The sequence below is a fragment of the Carassius auratus genome, unplaced genomic scaffold (genome assembly GCF_003368295.1).
Source record: "Carassius auratus strain Wakin unplaced genomic scaffold, ASM336829v1 scaf_tig00028889, whole genome shotgun sequence".
Classification (NCBI taxonomy): domain Eukaryota; kingdom Metazoa; phylum Chordata; class Actinopteri; order Cypriniformes; family Cyprinidae; genus Carassius; species Carassius auratus.
The window spans coordinates 28,547-54,823 of record NW_020525724.1 but is presented as its reverse complement, the minus strand read 5'-3'; the positions used below and the strand labels follow the sequence as shown (position 1 = coordinate 54,823).

At 35.4% G+C, this 26,277-nt stretch overlaps 1 protein-coding gene across 4 annotated transcripts in view; it reads right to left on the bottom strand.

Moving 5' to 3' along the window:
* LOC113079641 (thyroid hormone receptor alpha-A) overlaps positions 1-26,277 on the bottom strand; it is a 34,241-nt gene extending 7,964 nt beyond the window's left edge. Inside the window, exons 1-5 of one of the 4 annotated variants that reach the window (XM_026251884.1) lie at positions 25,572-26,277; positions 6,451-6,667; positions 1,426-1,487; positions 890-1,011; positions 661-808 (exon numbers count right to left, since the gene is read on the bottom strand). In XM_026251884.1, coding sequence (XP_026107669.1) covers positions 661-808; positions 890-1,011; positions 1,426-1,487; positions 6,451-6,500 — 382 coding nt within the window. In that variant the 5' untranslated portion in view covers positions 6,501-6,667; positions 25,572-26,277. Of the gene's footprint in view, positions 1-660; positions 809-889; positions 1,012-1,425; positions 1,488-3,417; positions 5,344-6,450; positions 6,668-25,571 lie in introns of those variants that run through there. The other 3 variants (XM_026251886.1, XM_026251887.1, XM_026251885.1) reach the window with 3 other exon arrangements.

The window sequence follows — 26,277 nt, the reverse complement described above, 5'->3', positions numbered from 1 at the left end:
AATCTTCGCATCAGATTGTGCTGAATTAATACTTTTTTTTGGGGGGGGGATCAGCAGGTTTCTCATATATTAATTAAAAAAATGCATAAATATATACATGTATATTTTAATACTTTATAATATACAAATTTTAAACATTAAGAAAACATTTTCTGTAGTCTTCAAACACTAAAGTATTTTCTAAAATAAAATAAAATTAGAAAAAAATATATATATATTACATAAAAAAAATAAAATAAAATAGTCACGCTTTATTTTAAGGTCCAGTTGTCACTATTGACTAACTATTAACAATGACTTTTGCCTCAAACTCCTAATTACTGTTTTTTAATAGTTAGTAAGGTAGATGTTAAGTTTAGGCATTGAACAGGAATATGATCATGCAGAATATGTGCTTTGTAGCTATTAATAAACAACCAATTTGCTAGTAATATGTATCCAAAAAAGCAACTAGTTAATAGTGAGAATTGGTCCCAATACTAAATAAATATTAAATATAAATATCCTTAAAATTAAATTTGGATTTGGGTTAGTCTGTAGTCATTTTTGTTAGCTTAATATAAAAAAAACTTAATCTAGAGTATGTCTTTATTTAGCCAAGCAAACGTGTGTGTGCGTGCGTGTGTGTGTGTGTGTGTATGTGTGTGTGTGAACACTCACAGTCCATGGCCATGCCCACCGAGATGCACTTCTTGAAGCGGCACAGCTGGCACTGGTTGCGGGTGACTTTATCAATGATGCAACAGCTGTCATATTTGCAGGAATAGGAAGGGTGAAGATTCTTCTGTATTGTCCTCCTAAAGAAACCCTGGGAGTAAAAGAAAGCAGATTAATGCGTGAGTACAGACGGATTCTGATTATCAAGCGGTTCAGGGCTTGGAAATCTCACCTTGCAGCCCTCACATGTGATGCAGCGGTAATGGTAGCCGGTGGCCTTGTCCCCACATACCACACATGGCTCGTCTTTCTCCAGGTAGCTGGGAACATACCCTGGAACAGAGATGATCTTCACTAGAAGAGGAGGAGATGGTTGTTACAGCAGAACACACACATTCACACCCATGCCATGTTTACTGGGGACATTTCATAGACGTAATGGTTTTTATACTGTCCAAACATACCCCTCACACAAAACTTCCCACATTTTCATTAAAACAAACTTCACTTTAAACTATTTTTGAACTGTGAACTGAATTAATCTGACCAAATACAGACACGTTGTCTGTTTCAGAAAAATACTGAAAAAAATTGAATAAATATATACATATATTGTTATCATTCTTAACAATTCTCAAAGATATTAATAGTTATTTTTGATAGCTGCATTCAAAATCTGTTTGTCTCAAAACACAGAGGGGGTAATGATGTTTGGGCAAAATACTGGGGTTTAGACTGCAGAGACACCGTATGTAAAATCAATCTCACCAGACGTGCTCTTCAGAGAGCATTGACTATTCTTTCTTTTTCTCTTCACTCCATCCGGCCACCTGGAGAAAAAGTGTACATTAAAATCAGAAACTATTTTTCTATTTCTATTTCACAAGATTGGCATTGTTAAATATCGTTGAAAGTTTGGGGTTGGTATGATTTTTGATATTCTTTACAGAAAGAAGTCTCTTATTCTCACCAAGGCTGCATTTATTTGATAAATAATTATTTCTTTAATTTATTAAATACTCTAAAATATTATTAGAATTAAAAATAACTTGTTTTAACATATTATAATTTAACATGTTTTCATAATAATATCAATCAATGCTTAATATTTTGTGGAAAACTATGACACAGGATTCTTTGAATAGAAATTTCAAAAGAGAAACAGAAATCTTTTGTAACATTATAAAAGTCTCTACTATTACTTTTGATCAATTTAATGCATCATTGCTAAATAAAAGTATTTATTTCTTTAAAAAATAAAAATAAAAAAGCTGACCCTTAACTATTGAAAGGTAGTGTAACATGCATTTAGTTATTTATTCCATTGTTCTACAGTACATATCGTAAGGCTTAACAGTAAAGACAGAAATCATCAAATGCAACAATGCAAAAACACTCCACGTGTCTGTCACTGGTCAGACACTCACACCAATGCTTGAGCTACTGTTGCTCTTCAAACAAACACAATAATGAGAGACTTTCTACAGCTGGTCTGCATATTAAGCACAGAATAGACATTTTAAGACTATTTTAATACATCAAACCATTCAAACTCTTTCTTTCTTCAGTGGAACATAAATTAGGATATTTTGAGAAATGTGTCTTTTTTTTGTGAGAGGAAGTCAACAGTAACCAAAACTGTTCAGCTTGAGAACATCTTTTGTGTTCCACGTAAGAAAGTCTTTCATAAAGGTATGAGCAACAGCTGGAAAAACTCATCTCTTTCGATGCTACTTGACTTCATCATAAATATATATATAAACTTTCTCTTTCTCTTTATTTATTCCTTCCCTTTCTAGCTTGTACTTATTTGAACAATTCCTGAACTTGGTATTACGAGCACTTCCTGTGTCTGTTTGCCTCTTTAAGAAGAATCGCTTTATATATTTGTTAATTGTAAGTCGCTTTGGTTAAAAGCTTCTGCTAAATGAATACATGTAAATGTTTGGAATGACAGGAGGGTGAATACATGCTGACAGCATTCTCATTTTAGGTGAACAATCCCTTTAAGTGTGCAGAATAAATGCATGTGGTGACCACATGGTGGCACTGTTTAAAATAATTTCACACTGCATTATTCACCTCAGCTGATCTCTGTAATTTGTTTATCAACAGTGTGGCATGACCATGAAAAACTAAAGGATCAGCAACAGACCAAACCACAAACCGGTTTCATATGTTAAACTCATGTGACTGTCTTCATGACTCCAAAACCACAATCAAATACATAAGCAACACTTTCAGGCAAGCTCCTCAGTGAACAACAACAGAAGACTCTGTCTGCGTGTGGAGGTTATGAACTCAGAAGCGATGTACAACAAATGAACCCGACACACCTCCATGAACCAGCACAGAGTCCAGATGATGTGAGGCAATGCTTGTGTGTATAGAGCTCAACACAACAACACACAGCCTAGTATATACACCAGTGTTACGTTATTAGTTCACTCACTGCATGAAGATAGCGCTATATCACAAATTACCAAAGCATGACAAATCTGCTAAGCCTACAACATTGCAAACAACTGAAATGCAACCTATTCAAATGCAATCCCGCTTTATCACTCACATGGGATCTGAGTTTCATTAAACACACATGCACACACAAGATATCCAACCACTGACAATAATGAAATGTCTTCTCTCTATTGGATAGCACAGTATTAAGTTCAACTGACAATCTGCCCGTGCATCAAAAGACAAGACTGAACAAAAAAGAGGGAATGGGATGCATGGAGAAAAAAACATTTATGTTCTAACCTGTTGACATAATGGGGCTGTAAAATGTGCATGATTGCCGTCTCCCTCCTCTCGCAAAGCTGTCCGCAATCTATCTGCGGTAACAGGGACTCTGAGCTGGTAGGATGACACTTCTCTCTCTCTCTCTCTCACCCCATCCCGTTCCTCTCCCCCTCTCTTCACACTCCTCCTCCTGTGAGCCCCACCTCTCCTGCATCACTAACCCTCCACTCTCATCTTCCTCTTCACTCTCTCGCTCCTCTGCCATCTGCACTGTTGTCTTTTGACGTGAATATGAGAATGTGAAAAATCGTGTTATATTTCTTATTAATTTTGCCAACACATTTGATAATAGCATTAATGTTCTTTTCTGGTTTACCTTTTTATGCATGCAAATATACAGTGGAAACAAATGACAACAGCATTTTATTAAAAAAAGTTATATGATTTTCAGCATTTTGAATCAAAGATATGCTTTTATTCCCAGATTTCCTCGGGTTTTTGCACCTCGCCGCACAATTTTAGCAGCCATCTACATCTAAAAACAAAAATTAAAAAATTAAACCATCTATTATTATTAACAGCTGCTGCATTTCTTTGAGCATGAACAAGTTAAAAATGAGGGTTTCTATCCTCTTGGATCTCGTGGCTAAAGCTACACGTGAGAGGATGACACATCAAAGCAAAATCCACGTCAAAGTTCCACTTCCTCCTTTTTAATTCCCGCACATGCTTCCGAGGAGAGAGGAGCCGAGAGACGAGTGCATACACACACACGCACACACACTCAGAGTGAATAAGCCTTTAAATGCTCACTCACGCGCACTTTCTGCTAATCAAATTACAGAGGCGTAATTAAATGGCGGGTCGAGGCGAGGCAGGACAAATCTGCCTTTCAGGGAACCATCTGAAACTTCTCTAGCTGCATAATAATCCCACAACTGACCCACAGGGCCCCTGGAACTGAGTGAGAGTGTGTGTGTTTGTGTGTGTGCGTGTGTGTGTTTGTGTGTGTGTGTGTGTGTGTGTGTGTGTGTGTGTGTGTGTGTGTGTGTGTGTGTGTGTGTGTGTGTGTGCGCGTGTGTGTGTGTGGTGGTGCGCATGCAGTAACTAACTGAACGTCTGGGGGAGGGCGCGACCGTGAGACAGCACATGTGAGAGACACGTGCTTGGATGCTCCATATAAACACACACACACACACACACACACACACACGCGCACACTGATCACAGACAATCCACCGACTGTCGTAATGATTCAGTGTCCTGAATTGTCCCTTGCTACACAGTGGCCGCATCTGGCTTATGTACCTCTCTCTCTCCTGCACTATAATCTCACTCTCTATTTGTCTTATTCCATATCTAATCATATCATCTCATCGTAAAACATTTCACACACTTCGATGAATCATCAAGCACTCTGGATTACAATTGCATTCGGTTAGGTGATGTTAAAGACTTCTTGCACATGTGTGCTGCAGTCACTCCTTAGACTGATTTAAATGTTATCATAATCCTTTATGTTTGATTTTATTATATACTTGAGTCTGATTGATCAGTCAAAGCACTGAGTGGTTAAATATGTTTGTATATTGACGATACTGTCACGAACTGTGTCGGAGGGAATGAACTCGGAGATGTGGATCAAATAATAAATCTAAACACAGGGGATATCCACAACAAGGAGTGGCTGGTGACACACAAACATGACGATTTGAGACCCGAACAAAGACAGACAGCACATTAAATGCACGGGGAAACGAGAACAATTAACAAGATACGCCTGAACTAAACGACATGATTATCAAGAGGGTAAATGAGGTCATGGCGAGCACATGGGGAGAGAAACACAGACAGTCCAGGGGCGTGACAGATACTGACACTCTATTATTGACCATTGCTCCTGGTAGACAATCTAGCTTTATGTCTCTCTTTACACTCCGAAATAATTTAAACCCAAAACAGCATTTCATGCCCATACATGATAAGTCGTAAGAGTGACAATTAGTGAAATTTAATATTTCATAATTATATACACATTAATAAATAATTAAATAAATACTATTATTCATATTTAAATTATATTATATTATACATAATACAACAACAACAATAATAATAATAATAATAATAATACGTATTATTATTATTATTATTATTATTATTATTCCACTCAAATTGTTATTCTGATTTATATAATAACAATAAATATGAATATAATAAATACTATAAACAATAAAAAAAAATAATAATAATAATGTTTGAGGTGATTATATTTATTGTAAGATTATTATTATGAATGTGTCAGAATAAGAGTGGAAAGCTTTATTATATACATTTTGTGAAAGTACAAAAAAGGTCTAGAAGGATGTAAAATTAGTGTACAATTATTTATTACTTAATTTGGTAAAATGTAACTCTTCATTATTATATACAAAGGGTTAATCAAAACAGCACTTTAAATAAGATTATAAACTATGTATCTTTTTTATTTTACATATATATATATATATATATATATACACACACACACACATTTTTTATTTTTTTATTTTTATGAAGCACCTTGTTGGGGTAGAATTTAATAAAAAAAATTTACATTATTAAATAATAAATACTTTCGACAAAAATATAGTTTTTCTAAAACGTCAGTTATTTGATCAAAGCAGATACAGTTATTGGTCATCTCAACCTGTCCAAATACAAGCACATTAGTCAACCAAGTCACTCAGTTCATCCTAAAATGAAAATTCTGTCATCGTCACTCACCCTCATGTCATTTCAAATCTGTATGATTTTCTCTCTTCTGTTAAACATAAAAGAAATGTTAGTAACCAAACAGTGTTGGTTACCATTGACTCTCAGCGTCATCAAACAAACAAGAAACATTAAAAGATTTCTCAAAATATCTTCTTTTATCTTCCACAGAAGAAAGAAAGTCATACAGGTTTGTATCAGGAGTAAATGATGACAGAATTTTTGTTTTTGGCTGAGCTACCGCTTTAAGAGCGGACATACAGTATTTTCTAAAAACACACAGGACAGCTCACCCACCATGCCTCATCTCCCTCTGGCAGGTTCAGCTCCTGCTCTTTGTGTTCCATTCACCTTGATTCCATCCAGCGACCAATCACAGGAGACTGAGGCGGACCCGACCCTCGACCCGCTTCGCTCAGCATTCGCAGGGTGAGTATCCGTCGGCTGCTATAGGACGGCTCATGGTGACATACCCCTGCATGTACTTCTGCCTCTGGATCAAATGCCTTTACACCTGTTAGAAAGACACACATCATTCATCTTGAATTAGCACAAAGAGTCCCCTAGAGGCTGCACCAAACTTCATTTGTAAAGCAGCGGTGACTCAGTTTGCACACACGGTGGTGCACATGTGCACCAGATCACTGTGTCTGACCTCTTGCCCCCGGAGCTCAGGCCAAGCTGCTCTCATTAGAGGGAAAAGGCTAGCTGATAAACATGCATCCCTCACGCCTGTGTGTTATTTTTCCATTCTTGCTCTGAAGCCGACATAGCTTCGCCATGCAAGGTCAATAAATCTGCCGTTTCCAAGGCAACCACTCGGCCTCTATCTTATTATAGGAAAGCTGAACTGGGTTATTCCATAATGGCTGACCTCGGTGTTTAATAATTCATCAGATCATTCCATCTTGGGATTAATTTACTCATTTCTTAAAAATATCTTAGAGATTAGGTTTGTGAAGCATGTCACACTTTCTGTTCTTCTCCCTTTCTCTGCACTGGCATGCATTATCACCTGCGTGTCACACCTTAGCATCTCACGTTCTTAAACAGCCAATAAAAGCACCTCAGTCTGAATCAGTGTGATATATGAAGTCGTGACTCACGTGACGGCACCCAAGACAAGATCAGACACGAGGCGCCCCCTGAACACAAACACAATGACCTGCTGATTCTCTTATTTTAGAGACTCTGGCTTTAGATTAGTCAGTCTACAATAAAGTAAGCAGAGATGTTGCTTTTTTTTATTTGTATTTTTTATTAAATATTATTTATTATGTTAGTGTCTATTGTCTAATAACTTTTGTGTGAACTTTTTTAGCTTTCTGACACTAATAAATAATTATTGTATACATAATTACAAACAATATGTAGGGCCCTATGATGCCCTGCGATGTGGAAAACGTGGACGGAATTGTGGAAAAATGGAATTCACTGAATGATTCTTAGTGTCATGGAATTCGCCAAACTTTGTACGGATAAATCGAAAGTACATCAGTACACTTATATTCAGATCTTGAAATAGGCTAGTGTCTGTGAATATTAAGCTGCAAAAAAGCTTTTAAATGGGTCATATGATGTTGCTAAAAAGAACATTATTTTGTGTATTTGGTAAAAGTAAAATTATTTTCCACATACTGTATATTATTGTTTTTCCTCTATGCCCTGCCTTTCTGAAACACATACATTTTTACAAAGCTCATCTGTCTGAGGTTTGCTCTGATTGGCTAGCTATCCAGTGCGTTGTGATTGGCTGAATGCCTCAAGCATGTGATGAAAGTGTTACACCCCTTACTATATTTGGAAACACACAGCTTCTCCACGACATGGCGGTGCGCCAACAATACTACAAACAATACTACAGCAAGAATAAAAGTTAGGCCTTCTTTCTTTGAGTAAACATTTGGACTGTGTTATGCAAATCATCTAACACAGTGACATAGACATGTGGGGGCGTGTTTATATGAGGTGCTTTAGGAAGGCATGGATGAGTCTGAACTTTTAGAAAGAATATCTCTTTGGGTTTGAGACTTTACAGATCTTATATGCATGAACAGCTTGCAGCACTCCAGAGACAAAGGAAAACTTGAAATCGCATCATATGACCCATTTAAATCCGAATCTTGCATGTTCTGTTCTGAATATTTTATGCTTTCATTTGATTACCAGAAAAAAAAATTGTAAAATAAAAGTATTTCGTAGGGCCCTAAAATGACATAAAAAAAAAAACTTTTAATAAATTACTATTAAATCACTTTTCATGATTTCAAGACATGCTTTTTTGATTAATACGCTTTAATTTAACCATTAAAATGGAGTAAAACAAAAAACAAAAAACTGAATCCAAAAAATGTAAATGGAAAAAAACAGAATAAATAAAATTTATTTGCATTATGCATTATGCATTATGCAATATGCATTATGAATATGAATCATTATTTTATAAATGTTATTAAGAATAACAATAAAACATTTTTTGATTAATTATAAAATATCACTAATCATGAACTTTGTGAGCAATTCTTGGGCCAGGTACAACATCTTTAATATACATATAAATATAAAATAAATAAATAATATAAAAATGCAACATATATTCTTGCAATTCTGAGAAAAAGAAAAGACAGAATTGGGTGTTTATATCTCTATAAAAAAGTTGCAATTCCTTTTTTAAATCACGTGGCAGAAACAAGCTTTTGTTTAGACAAAACAATTTTTATTGTTAGGCTATTAGACATATTGTTTTATTTCATTTAGCCATTACACGCATATTGTAAAGAATTAAAGTATCAACTTGAATGCTATAATTTTATTCAACAAGCTACTGTAGTTGAACTTTTCCCATTCAATAGTTCTGGTCAATAGCTTCTATTGTCACTCTAATGGAACAATCGGATTGTGTGTGCGTGTGTGTGTGTGTGTGAGTGTGTGTGAGTGTGTGTAGCAGGCATCGCAACAGCCTTGGCCCCATACATAACCTTCACTCAGGAAATATATTCTTTAAATCTGATTGTTCAACCACAGAGCCTTGAACACACTCTGAATATTCAGAAACAACTCAAAAAAAAAAAAAAAAACACCTGTTACAGTATTTCAGATGACCACAAACTCCTGGTTCAATCAGGGATACTCCACTGCAAAATGAAAATTTTGTCATTAATCATTTAGCCCCATGTCGTTCCAAACCCGTAAAAGGTTCATTTGTCTTCAGGACACAATTTAAGAAAAAGAAATAGTTGAATAAAGTCATTATTTTTGTTTTCTTCTCGTACAAAAAGTATTCTAGACGCTTCATATTGTTACGGTTGAATCACTGATGGCAGACGGACTATTCGGACGATGATTTTCATACTTTTCTGGACCTTGACAGTGTAACTTACTTTGCAGTCAATGGGACAGTCACAAGTCTCCCGCTTTTCATTCAAAATATCTTAAATTGTGTTCCGAAGACGAACAGTTTTTACGAGTTTGAGAGGACATGGGGGTAAATGATTAATGACAAGATGTTCATTTTGGGGTGGAGTATCCCTTTAAATTCTGTTGCTTTCTGAAACCATTCAAGTACAGACAGAGGACATACATTTGTATACAGCACATGCACAGTGTCCATATGGCTAAAACAGATTTTGGCAGAAGAGGACTCTTGGGATGCCAAGAAAATGACTGGATTTCCAAAACAAAATTGACCTCTCTCATTTCCTCCCTGGTGAAGTGGACCGCTCACCCCGTTTTCCATCTCTCATTTATTTTTGAATGGGGAAATAAAGCGAGCAGAAACAGGAAACCAGCCTTGTGTGTTTAGAATTAAATAACAGAAACTCAAATAAATGCCTTGAGCACCGAGTCTGCTTCTTTCGCTATGATACTGTGTGTATTAGTCAGGAAATGCATGTCTGGGCAGATTGTCTAGCTAAAACCATGTCAGTGAAGTGGCAGATTTGTCAATACACTTTAAGAAGATGTTTTTAAACTCTACACTTCATGTCTTAAAGCACTGAATGATTAAAAAAGCAAAGTCAAACACTGACTGGGACACTCCCTCTCTCAAAAGTCTAGGATGAATGTGGATGTGTCTTTCACTATAGTTAACTGAAGACAAGACATTTAAACTGAAACTCTGAACACCTAAAACTGTTTCATCCTAATTTTTCCCCAATGCAAGTGAAGACAGTCCTAAAAGCTGTTAATAGCCCACAAAAGATTATGTTGTGGAACTGATTCACACTCACACTTGGTATGAAATTTACAGATATCTTGAGGTCAGCTATAACTTTACATCCCTCGCGATGTTTAAGTATGATAAAAGGAGAAAACGTGAAAGTTGTCAGCTGTTTCCTTTCCTGTGTGGTTGCAATTGAATTGTTTGAGACACCTCAAAAACTACTTGTGGTAAGAAGAAAAAAAAATAAAAATGACTATCTATTTACAAAAGCAGATGAAATGAGATCACACTGCTTAAGACATTCTTTGAGACGCTGGCAAACCAAAGCCCTTAACAAATGAGAGACGTCACTGCCAGAAAGTAGGCTATGGGAATTTCCCAAAAGTGAGGTGTGTATTGTGCATATAGGGAGCACCAAAATCCTCATTTATGCTATATTACAGTTAACAAACACTGTCTACTATGGTGAATACACTGCGTGACAAACACTTTGCATCTAATCTGCTGAAAATCAGATATCAGAACAAAAGCTTCTCGACTCTGCCAGGAGATATGATGACAGCCTTTTGATCAGCATGTGATCTCACATATAAAGGCACTTTTATTAAGTTGTAACTGGCCACGGTTTTTAAGGGGTATTTTTGAGTAGGTTCTTTAATGGTTAAGTCATTACAATAACAACATTGAGTGCAAAATGTCCCTTTGTAAAGAAATGGGATCGTATGTACAAGGATTGATGTCGGTGTATAATTAACTTCTATTTTTTTCCCTTATCCCTTTTTTATTTATCTTTCCTTCCTGTCACACATATTTTTCTACATACTTTGATGTGTTATAGCAACCCTTCTATATAAAAGAAGTGGAGATATTCCAAAAATTACTACAATTTACATTATATTTCACTGAAATACTGAAGCAGTATCCTTCTTTCTGTAAAAAAAAAAAAAAAAAATGGAAAAAACAAATACACCTTGGAATTATAAGGTTCTATCTGCGTTCCGAGTAGTTTTGAGATATTGAGCTTCAAAGTTTTAGTATTCCATTTGACTGTGTAGATAGAACCTTATTGTTTTTTAAATTAAAAGTCCCATAATGTACACAACATTATAAAAATCTATCACATGATGTAAATACGTTGACACAGAATAAGAATGTGAGAATAACTCAATTTTGACAAAAATCTCAGATAGAACCTTATAATCCCAAGGGGACGATTTGATAAAATATTTACATATACAAACTAAGGTTTAAATGTTATCTAAGACATAAAGAAACTACTAAAGAACTAAAGAAACAGCTAGGAAATATATCAGTCATGATTGTTTTTTTTGTAGACAAAGAAGAATATAGAGTCAGCGGCTCCATTCATTCATATCTTAAAAATGAAGTAAACAATCTATTAAAACATACCAATATTTATAAATAACTCTGTGTCTAACTGAAATCAATGACCAGTTAAAGCCATTAAGGGCTTGTTTTCATTTTAAGGCATGCCTGATTTTGTCTCAAAACTTACTGAATGACTTTTTAAGGATCTGGCAATGATGCCTATGTGAAACAGCAGGAAATGAAGCTAAAAAATGAAAACTAGCCTTTGGGCTGATTTGGGTACATTTACATTGACGAATGTAGATTAATGTACACTGTCCTTTTTTTGTGAAAGAGCATGCTGATGTGTGTGTCATGTGCCTTCAATGGCTCAGTTCCTCATCAGTTCATAGAGTGCAGCTGGTCTGGTGACTTTCAGTCTGAGATGTAAATGTGCCTGTCAAACTGAAATGTAAAACAAACAAGTCATCGTCTCTGAAGTAGTGTAGTAGTGTAGTGTGGACCAGTATTGTTTTTAAAGTCCAGGTAAGCTGGGCAGGGGTACATGCAACACAGAGGAGAAAAAGACTCCTTTCCCAATCAGAACCACGAGAACTTGATAGCAAATCTTAATAAAGGGTGACATTTCTAGGTTTTATTTTTGCCCAAATTACTATTATTATTTTGTTTGTTTTAAATGTTTTGATTCGTATACATATGTGAAATATTTTTAATGGTTTATTGTGAATATGTTTGATTAAAGTTAACAGCTATAGCTGTTTTTGAAAAAAAATGAAAAAAGTATTGTTATTATCATTATTATTATTATTTTGTAGTATATTTATATTTAGTATTATTATATCACATTTTGTGGTAATCAGCATTATGCCACAAATAACATTTGCTAGTGCTTACCTTGTATTGAACCCATAACTTTACTTTAACAGATCCTGTGTAGTGTCTCTTTGTTTTTGTTTTTTTATTATTATTATTATTAGTTAGAATTTTTCTACACTCTTTTAATGGTTAAATAAAACTGTATTAATCAAAAAAGGCCCTGTGAAATGTGTTTTATTTTTTCTAAAATAATTTTTTGTTTCCAAAAGCAACTCTAATTAATTGATTTAATAAAAAAATATATAGATATAATTCTGTTTTTTATATTTTTTTTTCCAGAAATTATTGAGTATTTAAATTTTTCTGCTAATTACATTTATGCTCTTCAGTATATGTGGAGTAAAGGAAACCGCGTGTCTGCGCCATTCATTCACACAGAGACATGCAGATTGATATTTAAATATTATTTTTTGCTGCTTAATATTCACAGACACTATGTTTTGATTGAAGTGTAACACTTACTTTGACGTATTCATCGTATTCAATACATTTCATGACATTCTGCATTATACAGTAAATTCTGCTTTTATTCCAGTCCACCTCACGGAAATCATAGGGCCCTACATTTCTGTCTTGATTTAATATATTTCAAAAGTAAGACCGGAGCTGAAAATGACATTATTTATTACATTTACCTTTTGAATAAAAAAAATAAAATAATAATTTGTATTGTTTTTTTATAAAGCATCTTTTAAACAAGATACAATTTTCAAAATTACAAATCAATTTACAGAAGAAAATAAATAAGTGGAATACTCAAACTATTCCTTTTAATAAGTCTTATCTTACATAGTTTTGCTATAAAACATAGTTTTTCTTTTAATAATGTTTAGATTTTTTTTATGGGACCAAATCAATAATGTATTTTTGGTGACAATTTATTTTAAGGTTCAGTTCTCACTATTAACTAACCATTAACTATGACCTTTGCCTCAATTAACTCCTAATTTTTTGCTTATTAATAGTTTATAAGGTAGTTGTTAAATTTAGGGTATTGGGTATGATTATAGATGTCATGCATTTTATGTACTTTATAAGCACTAATAAACAGCCAATATGTTTATAATAGGCATGCTAATAAGCAACTAGTTATTAGTGAGAATTGGACCTTATACTAAAGTTTTACCGTATTTTTTTTTTCAGTGTGAATGCTTCTAATGTGCCTCACAGACTCTTTACAGAGTTAAACAGTCTTTACGAGGCCTTCTTAAACCATCAGTTAATCTACTGCTTGTTACTGTGGTAACTGTCCTATTTGGCCTTCAACAACAAGTGAAGAACAGAATATCGTTGTTTTTCAGAGTGATTATTTCAGGTGCTGGCAGCTGAGGTCAAGAGGGTTGAAAACAAATGAATGAAAGGATCGATGCCCTCTATGTGCTGCTGATAACAACTGTGTCTCTTCACTGTGGCTGTGAGCAAAGGAACCTTTGCATGAGTCAGAGCAGCACATAACACTCACGCGGAGACAATGTGATGAGCCGGATGAAGAATCAGATTTATCCCTGACATTGTGATTCATTAAATTGCTAGTGCAGAGCCGAGCTGACAACCCGCAGCTCACTGAAACACTTGCGATTGTAGTATATATGCATTCACTGTGAAACACCTCATGACCTTCGATCACCTCATATTAAGACCTACTGCACGCTTTAAGATTGCACGTTTAATTGCATAGCACATGGTGAAAAGAACTTTCAGTATGATCAGTATAAGAAAATATATGCTGATGTCAAATAATACATTCTGCAAAATGATTGTGGCTGATGCATATACTGTACTGTAGCACAGCTAGAAGAGATTTAAGGTGAGGAAAAGCTGTGGAAGAAATCACCAATTCAAATGTCTAAATCCCATCATGTTGTGAACTGAATCATCAGCCCACCCTCATGGCGCTCCAAGCCCGTATGATTTTCTGAGTGTATGATAATCACAGCATCTTGTATTGACCTTTAGCATTAGGTCATAGAACCAAGCTGGATATGGATCATAATTTGAATCCCAAATGAGAAATGTCATAACCACACAATAGCATTGAAACTAAGGTCAATTTACGTAATTGTATGAAGAACTTGAGAACAAAACCTTGTCGGTCAAAAGTTTGAGGTCAGTATGATTTTTTTATTAAAAACTGCTTTTAAACTATGCTTAAAATTAATTAAAAGAAACAGTAAAAGAGATTTATAATGTGATAAAAGATTTCTATTTCAAATAAATGGTTTTTATATGTATACCAATCAGAGAATCTTATTATAAGATTGTTTGTTGTCTTATGTTTTTATGTTTACCTATGATTATGATTACCTGACTAAGGACTGCAGACTATCCATTGGCTTAATTTGGTGCAATGCATGAAATGGAAACATTTATGTTTAGATTGTGCATGGTCCCTTTTCAAATAAATTTAAATAAATAAAAACATTTATTATACATTTATAATATTAAGCAGCAAAACTGTTTCTTGAGCAAATAAGTATATTAGAATGTTTTCTAAAGGATCATGTAACACTGGATGTTTAAACTAATGCTGCGAATTATACAAAATGATATTTTTCATAATAGTGAATTATGAAAAATATTTATTTGATATTTATCTTTCCATTTATATTTACCATTAGAGTTAAATAAATGTATATGGCTGTCAATATAATAGAATAATAAAATAATGAAGAATCTTGTGTCTTTTGAAAGCAGAATGAAAACATTTACATTTCATTTTGCATTTGAATTTGCAATATTTTACTACTTTTCTCTCAAATTTGCTGCCGAGCCCCTAGTTTGAAAAAAAGAGAGAAATATTTAACCTGACACATACTGTACAGTGTGGCCTTATTTCCCATCAGGTTACAGGCTTGTGTAAGAAAATGCAAAGTGTTGCATTTTTGTCTGTGTCAGATCATGTTAAGTTCAAATAAATATTGCAAAAGACTCCCACATGTTTTCATGTGATGTAAAGGAACACATCCTTACCTTGATCTGCAGTGACAACTAAGCCTAAAGTAAATCTGCCACTGAGTTTCTGTTTGCTAACGATGCAAAGGACAAATCAGATTGTTGGCCGTAATGCAACATAAATCCAATGTTAAAATGTGGACTTACAACAACCCCTGATCCCCTCTAAGTCTACAAAACACAGGCATTAGGTCCATGAGGTCCATGGCACCAGCAGGATAAGCATTAGATTTAGAGGTAAGCTGGGGCTTAGCAGGACTGTTGTTCCTGGGGAAAAACCTAGAGAACATAATCTAGCAGTATAGGTTCATGCTTAAAAAATTTCTAGGCAAATGTATAGATGGGCAGGAGTTGGATTTAGGTCCTCTGGCAATATCTCAAGAGCTCCCGAGAGGTAATAAAACAAACAGAAAAAACAACAGACCCTAGGTTACACAGTAAACATCAGATTCACAGCCAACATCACTTATTATATACTGCACAGCTCCTACAAACCCCAGACAAACAGGGCAATGTATACTCTAAAAGATTTCAACAAAATAATTAAGAATTTAATCAGCGCTTTGTTTCCCAGGGGCAAAACAATGAGGATTTTTAAATGACTGAATCTTAATTGCAGTCACAGCGCTAAGCTTGAGCAGATCAATTCACACTAAATACAATAAAAACAGTTGTGCATAGTGACAAACGGCTGTATTTATTATGGGAGAATTCTTTCCTCATTCCTCATTTCACGCAAGGAAATTAAAACGAGTTTTGATGAATACTCAATAATAGCCTATATAAGCATTTATATAAGCAACACCACTAATTTCTTCTTTATAACAGTCTATACTAAAAGTACTGTAATTAAATTACTTATCCACTGAAAAAGTAAAGTAAGTGATTAATGCTCATTTTTAGGTAATTTAATTACATTTACTTACTTGCGTTAGATACAGTAAATCATTTGAACAGTTCTAAAATCAATATTGAATTTCAAATCTAAAATTACTGTCTAAAGATAAACTTGAATGCGACGTCTTTTAACCCTCTGCACTGCCATGTCTCAGTACGTAGAGAAGACATGCATTTTCAGATTTATCCTGATAGACATATAGCCACAGTCATTCAGCCCAAAACTGCTAAAAATGGCAATCTGTTGTTATGTTACAGCACATATATAAACAAATGGCTGTTAACTCAATCTACAGGAGTTGTGTTACTCATAATGAATGAGTACTCCATATGTTTCTATATATGTCTGTGTTTGCCCAAATCACTATCAACCTAGTTTTTTTTTTTACTTTGTCTCTGTGGCGCTCAAGGTGTGGCACCATCGTTAAGTGTGGCAGCACATAGTTATGTTGCCAACTTAACAGACACATGTCACACTAAAGCAGAAAGACAAACACATAGCTGCAAGGGAAAACAGGGAGGCGAGGGCACAACAAACCTGACCAACACGTAAATCACGCCGCTGGAATATATATACATGCTCTGTCCTCTTTCACATATCCATGCAGACTCGCACAGGAGGTGAATGAGAGGCCAGACGGAGGTCAGTGAAACCTGATCTGCTTCAATCTTCTGGTTACAGTGCTGTTGCTGTAATGCAAAATGGCTTTTTGGGGAGACGCAGGGGTCACAGCCCAACCCTGGGGACATTTCCACTGCACCTGTGCCTCTTTTAACATAAGCTTGCCACTCTGTACAGTAACTAATAATATACAAATAATAAACAAACAAACAAACAAACTGACACTTCATACACTTATGGTACACAGTACCACTGGTGTGTTTAATATACTGAAGCATCCTTGGTAAGCCTTTCTGGGAAAAGAGGGGTATTTCTGCATGCAGACTGAACAAGGAATTATGAAATTAACCGAATGTATGCTGCGCAAGGAAATATGAAGTAAACTAGTAAAATTAGGTCATCTGTTGGCGGGCTTACAGAGCTGTTTGATACAAATATTCTGACACCATCTTTGTGCAATGCAGTCAAGAAATATAATTTTCTCTGTAACCCTATAAAAGTCTGTGACCTGATCAACTTAATGTGCCCTTTCAGAAACTTTTCGTGTAACTTACCCACACTCAAGTGCTAACTAAGGTCTAGTATTAGCCAACCTCAAACCCTGAAAAGAGTGTCCAAATGTCCCCGTTCAGTGGGCCAAGTTTTGTTGCTATAATCCATCATACAGTCTGTTCACACTTCTTACATCTGGAAAATGTTTAGGAACCATTCATGCCAAAATACTTCACATCACTAAACTGTTTCCTCAAGCAAGCTGCCAAACTACTACATCCTGTCTGGATTCCCCAGTCCCTCTGACCTCCAGCAGTTTAATATGAAATACAACACATGTATTTCTTGTTATGTAACATTTCAACAGATTAGCAATGAATTGCTCAAAGTCCACTTATGTTATTCTGCATGCCTAAGATGCTTTTTTTCTTTCTTCATGTTATCTTAATGTTTTTTCCATTGTTTTAGTTTCAGTATAACATTATAATAACTTTAATATTTTAACGTTTCTTATCATTTAAAAAGAAACCAATCTGATGTATATTTGAGGCTCAATAATATAGAAAAAATATAAAAAAATATTTCAGTTACAGTTTTTTTCATATATAAATGCAGCATGCAGTTGCATGAAACAATGGTATAAACATCAATCAATGTACATTTTTATAATTGTAATTAATAATCGCAATTAGAATTTCAAGGGAATAATCGACAATTATGTCATAATTTTTATCATAATTGTGCAGCCCTACAATAGACTGCCACTTTCAGCAGTTTTGGGCTGAATGACTATCTCTTATGTCTATCAGGATAAATTTGAAAATCTTGTTTGTGCGCGACTGTTTTGCGTTTATTTTATTATTGACGTTTTAAATAAAAAAGGTTCGCCGGTTCCTGCCTCCTTCTTCCCTGTGACTAAAAACGTTTTACATTGTTACATTGGTGCCGGCGAACATTTTAAATAAAACTTAAATAATAAAATAAACACAAAACAGAGCGACAGCCCCTCGTGGATGACTGTCACACACAAACAAAATCAAAACACAAAATAAAACCCAGGCCTAGTCCTCTCTCGCCCTTTCATTGTCGTAACTCCTCCTTTTATCCTTCCGGAGCTCCTCTGTGGGACTCGAGACCGACGAGTCGTGCAGGTGTCGCTCTTCTTCTGGCTGTCGGCCCACCCCACTCGTCACGAAAACTGACACAAATCTCTAATATTATCTAACCAGAAATGGCCAAGAAATAATATCGTGCAACCCCACCTACAGCCCATACTCGGGGTCATTTTTAAGTCATCTGTGCTTCATACTGGATTAGTGGATTTAATATTGTAGGCCTGAAAATATAGCACTTTAATGTCCCTTTCTCTCTCTCATTTTTGTTTTTTATTGGTTGCTTAGTTATACAGGGCTCAGGGGAAAGTGAGAAGTTACTTTAATATTGGCTTATTAGGCCCACAAGTCAGAATATATTTTAATAATCCAACTGCAAGACAATAAGTATATTATGTAGCTGCATTCACACACAAATGCATTCGCACATGGCATATATTGATAACATGATTAATGAGCAGACATGAGGGAAGCAAATCATGAAGAACAATGTACTGTAAAACAACTGATGCGTAAGATACAAAGAAGCACAAACTTCTGTTGTTTTGTGCTATTTGAATTTTTTTGCAGAACTCAAAATTCTCTCTGCAACCACTTCCTTCCTCCAGTGGCACAGTCACAGGCGTCTGCTGTACTAACACTGATGCCAACTGACGACAAGTGAGTGCTACAATATTGGATCAAATAAACATAGATCTCCAAAGAAAAGTTACAGACATCTTACATTAAAAAAAAAGGTTGTGAAAGTAAATCTAAAACCTTTTCACAAACTGTATTTACAACCATAATCCCACATCATTAATTTTAGATCTACTGTATGAAGAGAACTGAAGTTTCAGGAACAGGGTAAAACCTCAGGGTGCTTGGATGATTAAATCTAGAAAAGAAAGCCAATCATTCTTCATTATTAAATATCTGAGAAATATAAGAAAGACTTAATTGGAAAATATGGTAACACTTTAGTATAGGGTCCAGTTCACACTAAAAACTAGTTGCTTATTAGCATGTCTATTATTAACATATTGGCTGTTTATTAGTGCTTATAAAGTACATATAATGCATGACATCCATAATCCTACCCAATACCCTAAACTTAACAACTACCTTATAAACTATTAATAAGCAGCAAATAAGGAGTTAATTGAGGCAAAAGTCATAGTTAATGGTTAGTTAATAGTGAGAATTGGACCCTAAAATAAAGTGTGACCGAAAATATTTATTCATGTTTGAAATTTAGCTTACAATCATCTTAGAAATGTGATTTTGTCCTGAATATGGTCGATCAGGGTGCTGTTACTTCATTGTACTTTACCACCAGTGTAGTGATACAGTATCCTATCCCATAAGTGCTTTATCCCATAAAACACTGCGGCCTCATGTCTTTGATGTTTCATAGTAGCCTAATAACATCTCATGATTATAGATTACGGTTTATGGTGCATATATCTCCACCACGTTAACAACTACATAAACTTCCTCTAAATGTCATCACGTCTTATTTGCATGCATTTTTTACCTGGAAGCTGCTGAACATGTTGGGCTGCTTTTGTACTTAGATTCTTCTGCTCTCACTGTTATAAAATCGGAAGATAATATCTCAGTGTAAATAATCAATATATTTCTACATAAAACCACTAAATACAGAAGAACGTACTTTTTGGCCTAATGTATTTTTTTGTTTTAGTTTTTTTTGGGAACATTTTGAATTAAAGTACTGTACACTTCAGTGCCACAGAAAAATCTATTTTTATACAGTAAGAATGCGTTAAATTGACTGGAGCTGGCATTAAAGACATTTACATTGTTACAAACACATTTCTATTTATTTTCAGTAATTTATCTAAATATTTAAAAAGGTTTGCTGCATGGTCTAAATATGCTACACGTATAAACAAATTCTGTTTTATAGTAAAAAAAAACAAAACATAAGTTTCATTTTATTTCATTCAGAAGTCTAATGCCGACTCGAAATGTTTACAAACATTATAAAAAAACACTGTTGACATAGCTAGGATATATTAGTTCCCTCACTCCACAACAAAGCCTTTCAGTTAACAGTATTTAGAAAAGAACAAGAAGTTAAAATATACAAAGCTATGGATATATAAACGACAAACCAGAACAAACTAATTTAGGCTAAAACGAAATTGAAACCAACGTTGGGTCTCTCATTCGACACAAAATGAAATATTTCTATATTTGTGATCATACTTAACGGCACAGATTTTGCTACATATTTAAACTCAGCAGTGTCCTCTTTTTTTTACATGTTTGACTGACTGCATTTTATAATGAAAATGAACAGTCTGCATTGTCAATGTAGCAAAGCTTCACTGTGTGTGCGCATGCTATTTTAAAGTAAGTTAGAAGTAACTACTCCTTTTAGTCATAAAGATAATAGGAATTGCCTCTATGTGTACATTCACAATAAAAACAATTCCTTGTGCTTTTGTAATATAAGCCTAAAGAAAAATAGGATGCCTAGCTCTGTTTCCTTTCACGCAGCACAAAAATGAACCGAAACTGCATACTAGGCTTCTTGTTGCACAGTTTTTTGTTCATTTTCTTAATTTATTATTTAAGTAAAAACATATTTCTCGTGTAAGCCTGTTTATTTGTTATAATAATAATAATAATAATTCTTTACATTTATATAGTGCTTTTTTTAATCAAAGCGCTTTACATTGTCAGGGGGTATCTCCATATATAGGCCTATATATAGCCTAGCTTTATTATGTTTTTCTCTGCTATAATATTAATTGCAGAAGCTTATTTTCTAGCTAATAGTGTTAAAACTGCTAACTGAAAATAAGAGAGTAATAGAATAAAAGGACTAAACAGCAAATCAAATGCAGCACCATACTTTTTCAAAGGCAATTAAGTCTCAGCGTAGCACACTGGCTTTTCAATGAGCAGAAATTAAAATGTTCCCAAGTATAAATTCTCAACCATTGGAATTCAATATAATATGTGTACAAAATGAAGTGAACAGGATACAATCTGGAAATTCCAACAGCAGCTTTTTACAGGCAAACTTTACAACATGAGAAGTTACTTAAATAATGTCACTGAAAACCACTGAAGACTTTCCTGAGAAATGGGATAACCTTTCACAGGTGAGAATGTGTTTATTTGTGTTTAAATATGTATTAATTAAATACTACATGTTTTATATTCTAACTTTATAATGTTGTGTTAGCTAACACCTTCAAAATGTTGTACTGAGTTAATTTAGCATAGTCACCTGCTGACATCTATTGCAGATATTAATATGGATGCAGACACACAGTTAGTTTGCTCTTCAGTGTTCATGGCCCAGATTTGTCCCAATAGAAACAGTAGCTTTAGAGGCATCTGTCTCTATGTTCCTGACAACCTCTGTATTATTTAATATTATTTCAGACCTTAAAAATTTTTATTGAAATTTGACTTGCAGTGGAAACAGAAGTGCTAATGTTAACTTGTTTCTGTTTTGAGGTTTTAGCCTAGAAACTTATGTCAACCCATCCAGTCATTAAAAAAGAAAATGAATATCTATAGGCTATTATAAAATGAAAAATAAAATAAAATAAAATAAAAAAAAATTAAACATGTAGATGAATATATTCAAAAAATCTGACTTATAACTGAATGGAAGATTCTCCAAAACAACTATGATAAAGCCTAGCATATGAAACTGTGCATAACTGCACCTTATATTAGGATACTTGTGATTATTTTTGTCCAGACCACTATAACACCTGACAGTTTCAGGCATTATCTGTCTCTTGTAATGCATGTTCTACATGCTTCAGGCACGTAAAGACATGACTGCTGAGCTATAAACGATCATCAAGCTAAATCCGTTCTCTCAGAAGCCCGCTCCAGAAAGGGCACTAAAAATAAAGCACTGTAAAATAGAACACAAACAGGGCACCATTTGGCATCGTAAGCGCCAACGACTGTTGAAAACACGGCACAGAGTTTCTGCACATGGACAAATAACTCTCTGTACATTGTGTTCAGACAGAGCAAGGGTTCCCTCATATGAACTGCCGCCTGACGTCAACATATAGTGAATGCAGATCGGGACGTCAGCGCTGTTATGCAACCGAACTATTTAACTTCCCCGACAAGCGCACAGTGGAGATTCACCCCCAAATGCAGGACACGACGTGTTGGGTCGCATCGGCCATAGAGACCCACTGAAGTGCGCTTCCATGCTCGTAAACAGCGTCCTCGCTGTCTGAAGCTGAAACCTGAGGAAGACTGGAGCTGGCGGACTATTTATCGCATATGTTCCAGAGTCTAGGTTCTTTAAGGACGCGCGTTCCCATCGTGCTCTGAATTATTTAGCCCCTCACAACCAAGATCAGCTCTTGTGCTTTTATTCAACCCTGTGCTGCATCCGCCGAGGCTGCCACGATTATGACATTTTGGCTGATATTTCAGATTATTTCGACTGGTGGTTTAATTAGGTCAAGTTTAGTCTACCATTCACATACACAAGAAACAGTAGATTTCCTGCAACACTTTGTAAACCAATATTCCACAGGGTTGAATGATTAATACAAAATTTAAATGATAACAAATGTTTTCAATAGCCCATTTCGCTTTTGGGGTCCACTTTGCATTTAGACTGACTATTATAGCAGTGTAATGTTAATTGTTATTATTTATTGTAAATATTATATATTTGTAAAACATAAATTCTTACCTTTCACTGCCCGACCTACAACAGTTAATAATATTGTGAACAAATCAACCATGTATATGTTTCATTTTTGATGCTTTGACCTTGTAATCAAAGTGCCACGACTGGCCCTTCCAGTGAAAGTGAAAATGACTTCTCTCCAGTGGTTTTTACAGGACGACTTTAATCATTTAATACACTTAAACCTTGCAACTTTAAAATAACGTGAGTAGAAAGCACCAAATTTTTCATTTACAATGCTTGTTATGTCTTGTTAATCATTTTGTTCATTCATACTGACTGCAAACTTTAGCAAAAAAAGCAACCTGGCAACAAGCATTTTCAGTGTCACCTTATGTTATCTGGGTCACAACACAAGGCTTCAAATAGCAGTGGGAGAGGAGACAGTGACACACACCCTGATGCAGTTAGATACCGCAGCACAGTAAGAACATCTACAAGAAACCAAAAGCAAAGCATCACTGTTAAGCCCCATTCACAATGGCAGCAATGCAATAAATGTGGTCACAGGTGGTTTACTGTTGGTTTCATACTCTGTCTACTTGGCTTCAAGCTGTATCGAGGCAGATCCCTCATTTGCAAAAAGTTAATATCTGCTCAACAATTGATGCTTCTGTTGCTTGTGCTTCCAAAAATCGACAACTCTCAGTACAAGTGAATAACATCCGGACACCTCTTCAGTGTGAACGGGCCTCGAGTATGGAACAACAGAACTTCATTACATATGTAAGTTTGGTTTGGGTTTGGTCGCATAATACACTACTGCACCGGAGAAAGAAATTATATATTACAAATAATATTTTATATTTAATTTCTCAATTCACTTCAAATTCCCTCTTTTGTATGGCAATGAATGAATAAAACTGGAATCACAATTAGATCAAAAACAGGCAACTATGTAATAACTGCAACCGAGCTGTTGAAACTTAGCAACAATATCCTGCTAATTAGTCTTTTGTAATTTTGTGTTCATTTGACTTTGTGGCAACATCTTTAGATTTAGGGGAAGTCGTGGCCTAGTGGTTAGAGAGTTTGACTCCTAAACTTAGGGTTGTGGGTTCAAGTGGCGGGCTGGTAATACCACGACTGAGGTGACCTTGAGCAAGGCACTGAACCCCCAACTACTCCCCGGGCGTCGCAGCATAAATGGCTGCTGTGTGTGTGTGTGTGTGTGTGTGTGTGAGCGTGCACTTTGGATGGGTTAAATGCAGAGCATGAATTCTGAGTATGGGTCACAATACTTGGCTGAATGTCGCTACAACACAACTGTTGTAGATGTATATATCTGCCCATTAAACTGACAGTTTTCTTCAAAGGGGCCTATAAATGTAAGAATTACAAAACTGCCCTGATAAATGATGAACCTGTATCAAGGTGAAATGATAGACTGATTCCTTGCCACCCACAAATAATCCACTAAAATCCACCATAAGGCATAAAAACACCTACATGTACATTTAACATTATTAAACCCAAGGACAAGTCATTCAACAAGAATCTTAAGAACACTACTCTGTTCAATTCTTGATTCTGATTGGTCAATCGCCGCAGGGTCAAATATTTCTGAAAAATTAGTTTCCCACACAGTTGTTCCTTCTCTACAAGTAAATTAATAAAACCAATCAAATTATTATTTTACACCCATAGACAGATAGACAGACAGACAGACAGACAGATAGATAGAGTATATATATATATATATATTGATTCTGATTGGTCAGTCGCTACAGGGTCAAATATTTCTTAGAAATTAATTTCCCAGGGAAACATTGTATTGCCCCATGTTTGCAACAGTCGCTCTTTCTCTATAAGTAATTTAATAAAACCAATCAATATTTCAATTCCATGCGAACAAACACACACACACACACACACACACACACTTTTGGTTGATACAAACGCAAAACCCTATCTGTATATATCGCTTTACAAATGACGATGTAATTGTTTCTACATGAGAGTAGGGTGTAAACAACTCGCTTTCCAGCGCCAGTCATCTCGAATGCAATTATAATTCTCCATATATTATAATGGTTATGCACTCTTTACACGAGCGGGAACTAAGTTAACTAGTCTTTGGCTGTGTTTGCTAACCCAGAACTCGGTAATAGCCCTCATTAGTGTCCTCGTATGCCGTGTGCAAAATGCAAAGCCTCAAACCACGCGCAGCGACGCGATGACGCCGCAGATGTGTCTCAGCTCTGCGCCTTCGCGCGCTCTATAAGTGGACACCTCTGAAGTGAGAAGCTCAACAGGACAGCTGACCGCAGGACAATTACTCACCCGCTTCCTTGGGAAGAATGACAAAATGCTTCCAAAAGCCGAGATGGTCCACTGAAGTACCACGAGTCTTCTTGACGAGCGGTCTTCGTCGAGAATCGCTTTTCGGCGGGTTGCGATACCCTTTCAAACTAAAAGAACTAGTTAAATGAATAGCCTGTATTCGGAATATATGCACTTGGAGGCAGTTAATACAGATTTTGTTTGTCTGTGAGTGAAAACGATTAGGTCTCGGCTGCCACAACAAGAAAATACACGAGCTTTACTATAATCGCTCCACCCCCTTTACGGTAAGGACGAGCTGATGGTATAGAAGTATGTGATTATATCAAATGCTGCTCTCTACAGGTTCCCAGCCGCTTAAACCTCTTAGCCCTGTGTGAGATGGATGACCCTGTGTGTAAAAGCACTTCCCGATACAGCTGGGGGGTTGCCAGAGCCCCCACATCATCTCGTCCTTGAATCGTTCTGATCTTACAGCATGTAGCATATATATGTTCTATATATTTATTTATTTATGTATGTATTTATTTATTTATTTATAATTCAATTATATTCAGTCCAATCAATGTCAGAGTGGTGTAACCAAGATGTCTAAAGTCGTTTTGTTATCATGTGACAAAACAACAACAACAACAAAAGGGGAAGTCGTGGCCTAATGGTTAGAGAGTCAGACTCGCAATCGAAGTTCGAGTTCGAGTCTTGGGCC